Source organism: Diceros bicornis, unplaced genomic scaffold (assembly GCF_020826845.1).
Source record: "Diceros bicornis minor isolate mBicDic1 unplaced genomic scaffold, mDicBic1.mat.cur scaffold_722_ctg1, whole genome shotgun sequence".
NCBI classification, from domain to species: Eukaryota; Metazoa; Chordata; class Mammalia; order Perissodactyla; family Rhinocerotidae; genus Diceros; species Diceros bicornis.
The window spans coordinates 1-12,450 of record NW_026691597.1 but is presented as its reverse complement, the minus strand read 5'-3'; the positions used below and the strand labels follow the sequence as shown (position 1 = coordinate 12,450).

General features: G+C 40.4%; 1 gene segment (V, D, J or C); it reads right to left on the bottom strand.

The window, feature by feature from the left end:
- Window positions 1–3,718: 3,718 nt before the first annotated feature.
- LOC131403502 (T cell receptor gamma constant 1-like) lies at window positions 3,719–7,371 on the bottom strand. The segment is given in 4 exon segments: window positions 3,719–4,243; window positions 6,396–6,443; window positions 6,991–7,038; window positions 7,310–7,371. Coding segments are annotated over 3 exon segments (279 nt in total).
- Between the last annotated feature and the right edge of the window lie 5,079 nt (window positions 7,372–12,450).

Below are 12,450 nucleotides of genomic sequence, written 5' to 3'. Positions count from 1 at the left end.
AAGGAGGATTGGCACAGCTATTAGCACAGGGTGAATCTACCTCAGCAAAAAAAAAAAAATATATATATATATGTATATATATATATATAAATTTGTATATATATTTATTGCAAAATCTCACAGACACTGTACCACATTCACGTACATTTAGTAGCCTGCCTGTGACTGGTAAGATAATGGAATGAACTGTCTTGTATTTGGTGAGACTGAGTCTGATCTGCTAATGAAGAGTTGCAGAAAAGGCTTCTGCTGTATTCCTAATCAGAAGATTTCTTAACATACTGGAAGAGCACTCTTCTAGTAAGCAAAGTATCTTTTAATTTTGATTACCAGAATGGGATTTTTTTGTTTCATGCCTCAGATTTCTTTTGTATTTCTTTTTTAACACCCTACATTAACGTTGTGTTTTTTAACTTATGCACATGTGCTCTTTGTACAATTTTAAAAAGTAATAAAATCCAACATATCAAAATGATTAGTTTTATTTTTCTTCTTTTTCATTATGTATTTGACCAAAAGTGTTGGAAATACAAAAGGGGAACAAGGAGGGACTGTGAATATATATAAAAGGTCACCAGAAGTTTTGTATTAGTTTATCATGAAATAGTACCTTTCTCCTAGAAGTATGGTCCTGAAGTAGTCTGAGTTCTCGTACTTTGGACCCACACTATAATTTCACTACCATTATTTTCCCTTTGTGTTTAGCTAATTTGAATTAAACTGAACTAAATTATATGGTGAGCTATTTATTTAAACATGAATATTCACCTCAATGCTTCATAGGAAGGCAGCATGTCTGCTAGTTTTCTTTCATTATTCGTTGAGTCATTCAAGAAAAACTCAATCATGTGTTGTGGAAATGGTGCTGTTTGGGGTGGAAACTGGCTATTTGTGCAGATCACAACAACTCCATGTGTGTTTGTTCTAAGAATGGGCCAAACGACAGAAATACAACTGGGGTGGTCACTGGGAGGCCGGGTCCTGACCAGGAAGAGCTTCCCATGGAGGAGAAGGGTGAGGAACAGCTCCAGGGTCTGCCTTGGGACTGAAACCTCGGGAGCTCAATGGTGTTGTCACAGTGAGAACGTCCTGTCTCAGGAGCGGAGTCGCGGATACACCAAGCCCACAGATGATGTCTAAGCCAGACGTCAATGTATTAATTTAACCTGAGAAAGAGCTCTCATCCAGACATGCTGGGCTCAACCAGTAGATGCCGCTGATCCTCATAGGAAGCCAAGGCTCTCAGAGCACAGACCAAGAAGAAGGAAGCGTGTAATTTTAATGTGCTGCCATGAAGTAAAACTGTGAAAGACTAAAGCGTTGATCTCAACAGTAGATCTCTCCTTCCCCCCGGGACTGGACAGATTGAGTCTGTGGGCTGGGCACCCACTCTGTACCATGCCTAGGTGGGTGGGGTTGGGGACATTTGCTCTTTATGCTCACATTGCTGAACAGCCCTCTTCTTTTTTTTTAAATTTTTTGTTTATTGCAGTAACATTGGTTTATAACCTTGTATAAATTTCAGGTGTACATCATCAACTTCTATTTTGAGCCCAATCACACTTTCAACTGATGTTAATGCCCTCTAATAAGCCTTGCTCAGGTTGACTCTGACTCATTAGGGGGACTTATATGATTCAGTATATGACATTCAATTACACAGTTGAACTCGGGGCCTCTGTATCTCTGTGTTCTTGGGAGGGAAAAAGCACATCACTGTTGCCCACATCTATAGTCCATCCATGCCACCAGGTTCATGGGCACAGATCTGTGTCACCCGGTCTACACTGAGAAAATGAAGGCAATAGGTATCAGCCTCAGTAAATCAAACACCATGGAGGAGCCCAGATACTTGGAGGATTGTTAGGATTATTTTAGTGCTCCAAGATATTCTGTCTGCTCTTTCCTTCAGAACAGGTTCATGAGAGTGGACTGAGATGCAGCATCTGAACAGTCCTGGACCTGAGAATCCCAACTCATGCCGTAGCTAATTGGAGTAAGCTTTGTATGTAAAAAGCAGGGAACCTGCTACCCAACACCCTAACAGTATGGTTGACAGCAATTGCATGTGTGTGTAGACGGATATTTTCCTCCCATTAGCTGTGGCTTTTTGAAAGTGAGCAAAATTGGTTGTGGATTAACTGTCCTTAATTTATTTATGACACCATAGCCACTGCTTGCACAACCACAACCAGTAGGGGTTGGTTTGACTTTGAGCATTTTCCAAGAATCAACCACATTGGAAAGAGCATGTAAACAAAAGAAGCCTGAGAAAATAACACACCATCAACTACACCAGCGACCTCCCACCACCCAGGCTGTTTCCTCCACCACCACCTGTGCTCTCCCTCCCTGTACCACCTAGTTCAGGGCAGCCCAAGCCCAGTGTGGAAGGAAGTCTCTAAGAAGTGTGAAGCCACATGAGACACTGCCTAGTACTGCTCTGCCCAAGACTCTCGGTCCATTTCATTAGCAGCCCCCCAAAAGGCAGTTGCAAATCTACAACACCCCCTCATAGAATAAATTAGGGTTTCCATACTGTTGGAAACAAAGGGAGCAATTACAGTAATGACAGAGTAAATACACACGTAATAAACATAGGTACACCCACGAGTCCCTAAGAAAATTCTCACTGACTCCTTGTAGGTTGCCTTTAGTAAGGAAGCAGCGCACCTTTTGTTTTGTTCTGTCTTTCCCTGTTGAAACTGAGTGAAGAGAAGGCCACATGATATTGGGTAATAAAACACTGGCTCTGAGTTCAGAGGGACCTGGCTTTAAACAACGATTACTTACAAAATAGTGATCTTGAGAAAGAAGATAATCTTCCCAAATCTGTACAGTGTGGACCATAATTGGACCAACCTCTGGGGCTGTTAGAGGGTTAACAGGGCTGCCTGGGACGAAGCAGAAACTCACTGAGTCCCTATTCCATCCACACACGACCTCTCTGTGGGGAAATAAGATCAGAGATGACTCTCAGTGCTGTTTGTTGTGTAGTATCTACTGTTCAAAAGTAGACCCGCCAACAGCGGATGCTAATGCAGTTGAGGACTTGCAAGCACCAGGCACTATTATCTCATCTAATCCACACACTCCAGGAGACAGGGCGCTGTAACTCCATTCTACAGATGAGGAAGTTATGGCACAGAGAGTTCAAATAGCTGGCCTGAGGTCACATAGATGCTAATACTAGACCTTGGATTCAAACCCAGGTACTCAGGGTTCAGAGTCCAGGGGCATAATCCCTCCACCATGATGCCTCTTGGTGTTAGTGCAGGTCTCATGGGGTTATTGTGAGGAGCGGGAAACACGATGCTTGTGTAACAGTAGTGTAGAGCTGAGCACACACAGTGCAAGTCATATTAGATGTTATACTGACAGTATCGGAATGTCCCAAACCAAATGAGTCTGAATCTGGTGACCCTTGAAAGAGAGGTAACCTGGTTGCCTTCATTTGACTGTGGTTCCCTTTGGAGCCAGTGCCCCAAAGAAAGCATCATAACCACTATCTCAGGGAAAGAATTAGAACTGTGGCATTGACCATTATGACAACCAACACTGGATTTGATAGCTCAGTTGTCATGCTGTTTCTTACCCTGGACTTTCAATGAGATTTAATCAAATTCAAGTACACACAGAAAAATGTAAGCTTTTGATTTTTGTTTATTATGCCTGTTATGAAAAACAAAGTACAGAATTCAAGTAGGAAATTCTGGCATCAGGATTTGTAAAATGGAAGACTTCAAGGCAGTCATCTGGGTAAAGGGCACTAAGGGATATGACTAGAAGCTGCATGCTGTCTGTACTCTGAAGGCATCACTATTTGGGTTGCTGCATGAGCTGATGGAGATCATGGAGACAGTGGTGCTAAAGGACTATCCCTTGGCCTCGCCCTGGAGTAATGGCAGAATTCATTGTTAGAGAGTAAAATTTTCTGTTTGCCCAGTGGTTTGAGAAACCATTACACAATAATGACATAATAGAAAAGTACACACGTGAACTGAAATAACCAAACCCAGAGTGAAAGCCCAGCTAGATCCTCAGGAGAAACTTTTACGTAAAATAAACGAAGAAAAGTTGACTTCTTTGTGCCACCAGCTGTTAGAACACTCTCCATTGCCAAAGACTGCTGTTCTCCTTAACAGACAGAAGGCGAAGATGGCGAAGTAGACCACGCTCTTGAGGAGGAGGAGGACGTAGGTGTAGTAGGCAGAGGTGATGGTGAGCTGAAGCTGCAGGGCGTCTAAGAGAAGACGTTTGATTAGTTTCACCTTTTCTTTTGAAAGGATGGGACGTATTAATGGGAGGATGGTCACGGTTATTTATTTCCAATGACCTACATTGCAGTGACACCCCGCACCACCAAAACCCAAAGTAAACATCTACTCCCCACACTACTATAGGTAACTCCAACAAGACAACTCAGAATCCAGGTTACAGGTCGTGTCAATCAACAACCTCTGCTAAATTCACTTAGAACATTCCAAAATATGAAAAGTAAGGTTATGTTTTTAACGAATGAAAAAAGCATTTCTGATAAATAGCTTTTACCATTTCTTCACCCCTACTATGTCTCTAAGTAATAGTAAGAGCTAATATTCATTAAAAACTAAACAAACGCTAAACACTTGTTCTGAGATCTTTGCACGCAAAACTTTAATCTTATTTGATTTTTACAATAACCTGTGAGATTACTACTATCATTCCCATTTTACAAATAAATTGAGGGCAGAGAGAGAAGTAATTTGCCTGATGTCATGTATTTAGTACGTACCAGAAACCAGATATCAATCCCAGCAACATGACATTAAAGAACACATTCTTAGCCATTCTGTAATTCTGCATCTCCGAGTGCAATAAATACCACAGACATCAAATGGTTAAGCATAAATATAAAGCTGAATTCTGATTCAGAAGCCTCTGGGCCATTACACGTTGTGCATGCAATGAGATTCCTATGAAGGGTACAATCCATGGAAGTTTGGTGGTGTTCACAGTGGGGTGGGTGGGAGGTTTTAGTGAAGAGGGCGTTATATAAAATGGAAGAGTGGTTAATCCAAATTCTCTGAAACTTTAGGAGGTCATGGTTCATACATCTGTCCTTCCCAAATGTCTCTCATTGTGGCTATGATGTCATAGGATAATTGCACTTAATTCTCTTTGCAGTTTTTCAAAAAATACATGATATCAAAAAATAACTAATAACAATATTGGTGAGCCAGAATGGCTATTCAGTGAACCACAAGGCTGTGTCTCTACATGAGAAAATCTCCCTTTTATATGTGTTATCTTCAAGAGTCAGAACCCCAGAATCATTATCTCTTGTTGTGGAAAGGGATCTCCGAGGTGATGTGTTCATAACTCCTTGCCCTTGGTCAGGTAACGTGTTATCTGAGGTCCAGAGCCCCCTTGATACTGGAAATGAAGGAAAGATCAGCAGGGTTAGAGCCAATGCTTCTAGCAACTTTCTTTGTACATCTATTGGGAAAAAGGCCAGAAAACAGTGCTGATTCTGTGCCAGCTGAATGAGACACCCCATGCTAGACATTCCACATAGGTGACCTTATCTCTTCAATAACTGAGTTAGGTGTAATTATTCCTGGTTGGCAGATGAGAAAAGTGTTGCTCAGAAAATGTAATTTTCCTATATTGATGCAACTAGTCATTAAAAGAACTGGGGTTCAAGTCCAGTCTGTGATACTGTGAAGCCCGTGCACTTATCCACCCCCCACCATGTGTCCATCTTATCTCAGGGCCTTGGCTTGGGGGTTTCTTGCTCTAGGACTATACCTTAGAGGAAGAGAAGACAATTGAGTAAGTGTATGAACGCTTAATTCAGATAGCTTGGGTTGAAACCTCAGATCCAGCTGTGTGGCATGGGACAAGGGACTTAATTTTAGCTCATGGATTAGCTCATTAAAATGGGGAAAAAAATTATTCTATCACTTCATAGCATTATTATGAAAATTAGACAAGAAAATGCATGCATAACCAGCATAATGCCTTCTGTATAGGAAGCTCTCAGTATGTGTCATTTCATGTTATTAGCTACTAGCAAGGACCAAAGACTTAAAAAAAATCTAGAAGCACCTTGATACCATGTGTTTGCCAGTCATTAGAAAACAAACCAGACGAGCGAATTAAGTCCATTGTTGAAATAATCCAGAGCCCATCACTGCACTCTCTAATTTACAGTCATCTCATCCCCAAAACGACATTTACTGTATTAAGATGACTCCCAGGAAATGATGGATTGATTTAAGGTAACACTCAGTCTAATCTGCAACATCCAGCCATTCTAGTTTTACTACCTTAAGCCAAGGAGGTTCAAAAGTTTATGAACAGGAAACAAATGCTGTAGCATGACGTAAAGGCAAACATAAACAAAAACGTACTTATACCATCTGTCCGACAAGCTTTTGTGGAATTAATGGCAGTGACCTCTAGAAGAAATGAGAGCAAGTATTAGTCAAATGTTCTTGCATATCCTTTCACAGTGTGATACATATATAAAATCTGACAACAGAGAGACAGGAGAGATATTCATTAAAAATATGAGCCCCACTGGGAGCCAGCCTGGTAGTGCAGTGGTTAAGCACACGCACTCCGCTTTGGCGGCCTGGGATTCGAAAGTTCAGATGCTGGGAATGGACCTATACACTGCTCATCAAGCCATGCTGCGGTGGCGACCCACATACAAAATAGAGGAAGTTTGGCACAGATGTTAGTTCAGGGACAATCTTCCTCAAGCAAAAAGAGGAAGATTGACAACAAATGTTAGGTCAGGGCCAATCTTCACAAAAAAAATATATGTATGTATATATATATATTTATATATATATAAAAAATATATGTATATATAGGAGCCCCACAATTCCAACAACAATTGGTCTTATCGATTACGAGGAAGGGAAGTTCCACAGAAAATTTGATCAGGAGGGGAAAATATGCTACAGAATGACATGGAAGTAAACATATACAAAAAGTTACCACTATCCTCTTTTGGAAAAGCTTTCATAGAATCAGCAGCGGTGACCACTAGAAGAAATGAGAGCAAGTATTATTCAAGCGTTCATGCCTATCACTTGACAGTGAGATGCATATGTGTATGTGTGTGTGTGTGTGTGTTTAACCAAACACAAAATCTGCCAACAGAGAGACAAGTGATATTCATTAAAAATACGAGCCCCGCAATTGAAGAAATAATTGGAGTTATCAACTAGGAACCAGGGAAGCGCCAAAGGAAATTTGAACAGGAGTAAAAGAAATATGACAGCATGACACGAAGGCAAGCATATAAAAAACTTACCACTTTGCTCTGTTGGGTAAGCTCTTGCAGGACCAGGAGAAGTGACAACTAGAAGAAATGAGAGTAAGTATTAGTCAATTGTCCACACCCATTATTTGGCAGTGTGTGTATGTATAGAAGAATATATATGTATACGGAAACTGCTGACAGACAGGAGAGACAGTCATGAATAATATGAAAATTATGAGCCCCACAATGCCAGGAACAATCGATCTCTTGTATTTTAAGCCTGAGAAGTACAAAAGTTAAGTTGATCATGAAAAAAAGTCTATAGCATGATAAAGAAGCAAACATAGACAATGACTTACTGCTTTCATTTATCGGATAAGCCTTCGTAGCATCAATAGTAGTGACAATCGAGGTGACAGCTAGAAGAAATGAGAGGAAGTATCGGGAAATTATTCAGGCTCATTAATCGACAGTGTGTGTATGTGCTTATAAGAGTGTGTGTGTACGCATGCACACACACACACACACAAACACTCACATGATGAGGAGACAGGAAGACCATCCTTAAAAATATGAGCCCTACGATTCCAGGAATAGCTCATCTGATTCTACGTGATTCAGAAGATCTAATTCATGGATTGTGTTCCTGCCCATGAAGATGTTGCCCTTCATAAAGGATACATTTTTTTCTTCTCCATCACAACTGGGCGGTAATATCCAAGACTATCCTGTTTTCCATCAGTATTCACAGCTCCTAGCACAGTGCCTGCCACAAAGGAGGTGCTGGAGAACTACTTGTTGAATGGAAACATAAACAGAAAATGTGGCTGCTCTACAGTCTTCAGCACATGTTGCCGACATGAAGAGTTGCTGCCAAAATCAATTCATCAAATCTTAGAATCCACAACAGAATCTCAGGTTTGAAGGAGTCTGGTTTAGACAAATTTCCCATGAGAGCAAAGGAATCAGGCAGACCTTTCCAAAGCATGCATAGACCAATAGCCCCAATCATGCACATGATTTTCTGGAGCTGTGGTGTTTATGAACATGACAACAATATGAATAAAAGCCAGGAGCTATTGAGTGATTATTACTGCACCAGGCACTGTGTTAAATGCTTCATGTGCATTATCTCCTTTAATGCTCCGGTCACACTGACGTGAGTTGTAGTTTGGAGGACTCCTTGTTGCAAATGAGGAGAAAAGATTGGGAGAATAAGTAAGCTGCTGAGAGTCACACCAGTGACGGCAGGGCCGGAGTTCAAAGGATCGTTGTGGCAGATGCAGTGAGAGAGAGCACATGGAAAGTGCTTTGTAAAAATAAGCCCTAGAAATAGAAAATAATCTATAGAGAAACAGCATATCTCCACCATTGTGGACACTAAGAACATCTCCCCTTCCAGATGTGTTAAATATTCTCAGCAAATGAGCTTTTCATTACAGGAGCTCAGCATTTCAGGGCAATTCTTTCCAAAGATAGACAGATAGGCCAAGTCACATTTATACTTCTTTGAATATATATTCCCTGAGGTGAGACTTAGCAAAAATCTAATAAGAAAAGAAGACAAACAAACAAAGATAAGAATTTTTTTTAATGACAATTGACTGTTGGAGGGAGGAAAACAGAGTTGAAACCATTGTTTTAGTTTATCCTTTTTCTACTAGATGTGTTCCTATCCATACCTATGTGGTTCTGGTATGGAATTTTATGCATTCAGTGAGATCTTTTTTTGGCGGCTCTAAACCTGGATTTCATTCCAAGAACGAAAATGTTAACATAGTCGTGTGTCGATTTTAAAATATCTTCAAGAACTGACTTGAACGTGTCTTCAAGTCTCTTTCTTTTCCTTAACGGTGACTTATTCATTAAAGATAAATAAAACTCTCTTATTACCATGCGCTGATGGAGGTAAAAACAATCAAGTAACAATTTTTCATAACAAAATCTGTGTATGTATCTAAGCTCTCTTTCTCAACCAAGGTTGGTCAAAAACTTGGACCAGACTAGTTTTATCTTCTTCAAAGTCACTTCATTGGTTTGTGCTTCCAAGTTATATTCTTAGCTTTTATCAAGAACAAAAAGCTTCGAAGGATCAGCATTAAACATTTGCTGTAGCATGACATTCACAGAAATGTCTTCATTACCTTTGTTCTCCTGAGAAGCTCATGGGAGATATTTGCTTCAGAAATCAGGTACCACGTAAAACACAATATGAACTGGAATTTCTCTGTGATAATCATCACCATGCAACTTACTGTACATCCTATTTTTCCATCATCACTAGGAAAATCAAAACCTAACAGGACACTTCAGCCCAGCGGTTACATTAAACTTGCACTTTGCATATTTGCTTCTCCTCTGTTTCTTAGCTGTAGAAACAGTAAACTGCGGCTCTTGTTGCAATCTTACGTTAGTTGGTTTTAGGAAAGCATATTAAATAAAGTACAGTAAATACGTAAATAAATATGTCTAAGTTATGTTTCCAAAAGCAAGTGATTTCACTGACATGATTTCATGTACTTTTCCTCACGGTCCCAAGAGAACGCCAAGGCAAGTGTTCGAACCTAAGTTGGTCACTGATGACACTAAGGATCTGAGAAGACAAAGATTGACTTCAGAGTTTCGGACTGGTGCACAGCAAAGGTCTTTGCATATTTTGTTATGTGCCTGTTCCCCGCTGCTTCAAAAGGTCTTGTGAACCGTAGGGATAAGTACAAACCAATTCCTACTTATTTATGCGTGCTCTATTGCCTTTGGTCTGTTATGTTCACACTCAGGACTTTAAGTGCTGAGTCTAGTGAGGTATGGGACTCCTGCTGTGACCAAGGCCCATTCTGCACTGTGTCTACCCTGTCTAAATATGTGAAGCATCTGCATCAAAGGGACTCCTTTGGGACATCATACCTGAATCATGAGTGACTGTGAGTGACAAGGAAAAGAACGTATTGTCTTACAACCGTGCATCCTCCTTGGGATAGGAATTCACGCCAGTGTGCTTATCCACACATCCCTCCCAGGCTTGGCACAGGCCAATACTATAATAAGTGTTTGCTGAGTTGCCTTTACCAATGGCAAGAAATACATTCGTTATGTAGAATGCAAGTATGTGTGTAAGCAGTAGCCTCACCCAATCTCTAATTATGAAATTACACCTTACTGGTATTAAAAATAAAAGTCTGGAAAATGTAAGGCCATCATAAAACTGCTGTGGCCTAATTATTCGAGTTTTTGTTGAGCTGCCATCCCTGTCCCACAAATGAACAGCATTTTGGGGTATATTTTGTGCATCGCAAGACAAAACTAAGAGTGACTCTTCTTGCTGCATAGAACATTCCTTAAAGATGTATAATTGTTCTTATTTCCTGATGAAGTAAGATTGTCAAAAGTGGAATCTCTTTTTGAGCATTGCTTGTGTCCTAAGTTGCTAGGCTCTTTCACGTATCTTGTTTCATTTAATCCATGCAACTACCCTAAAACACGTCATTGTGACCGTAGATTTTGGAGGATGAAACTCAGGCTGAGAAAGGTTAAGTCAATTTTTCTTCTTCTTTTTCTTTTTCTTTTCCATGTTCCAAAGCCTATCGTATTTTAATTCTATGGGCATATAGAGGGATATCTATTCTATCAATAAATGGAACATCACTTAAGATGGATTTATATTTGTTTAATTAATGAAAATGATGGTGAGCCCGACTGGTCTGCACTGAACCACAAGGCTGACTCTCTCTTCCTGAGAAAATTTCCCTTTTACATGTTTTATCTTCAAGAGTCAGACTCCAGAATCTTCAGCTCCTCTTGTGGAAACGGATCTCAGAGGTGATATGCTCATAACACCTCACTCTTGGTCAGGTAAGGTGTTAGCTGAGGTCCAGAGCCCCCTTGATATTGGAAATGGAGGAATGTCACCAGGGCTCGAGCCAATGCTTCTAGTTACTTTCTTTGTACATATGTAGGGAGAAAGGGCCAAAACCTAGCACTGATTCCGTGACAACCAAATGAGACATCCTATGCTAGCCATTCCTCATAGGTGACCTTACCTCTTCCATAACTGATTTGGGTGTAATTATCCTGGTTGGCAGGTGAGGAAAGTGTTGCTCAAAAAATAAGAAATTTTCCTATATTGATGCAACTAATCATTAAAAGAACTGGAGGTCAAGTCCAGTCTGTGATACTATGAAGTCCATGCACTTACCCTCCCCCCACCGTGTGTCCATCGTGTCTCAGGGCCTTGGTTTTGGGGTTTGGGGCTGTAGGACTATATCTTAGAGGAAGAAGAGAGAACTGAGTAAGTGTATCAACTCTTAACTCGGATTGCTGGGTTACACCCCAGATCTAGCTGTGTGGTATGGTGCGAGGGACTAACTTTACCTCATTTTCAACATCTATAAAATGGAGACCAAATATTGTACCACCACATAGGAGTGTTATGAGACTTAAACAAGAAAATGCATGCGAAACCCAGCACAATGCCTTCTGTATAGCAAGCTCTCAGTATGTATCAGTTCATGTTATTAGCTACTAGCAAGGTTCAAAAACTTCAAAAAAAATCTAGACGCCCCTGATGTCACATATTGCTCAGTCATTAGAAACAAAAGCCATGCAAATGAATGAAGTCCGTCGCTGAACTAATCTGGTGTCCATCACTGCACCATTCTTGATTCAGATGGTGAGGTTGAAACTCTAGATCTAGCTGTGTGGCATGGTGCAAGGGACTTAATTAATTTTGGCTCATTGCCCTCATCTATAAAATGGGGAAAAATATTGTACCACTTCCTAGGAGTATTATGAGAATTAAACAAGAAAATGCATGCAAAACCCGGCACAGTGCCTTCTGTATAGGAAGCTTCAGCCTGTGTCAGTTCAAGTTATTAGCTACTAGCAAGGACCAAACACTTAAAAAAAATCAGAAGCACCTTGATATCACATATTCCTCAGTCATTAGAAACAAAAGCTGCCCAAATGAATGAAGTCCGTTGTTGAAATAATTCAAAGCCGGTCACTGCACCCTCTAATCTACAGTCATCTCAACCCCAAACCAGCCTTTACTGTGCTAAGAAGACTCCTAGGAAATGATGGATTGATTTAAAATATCACTCAGTCTATTCTGCAACATCCAACCATTCTAGTTTTCCTCTTTTAAGGCAGGGAAGTTCAAAAGGTAAGTTTCTGCAGAGGAAAAAATGCTATAGCTT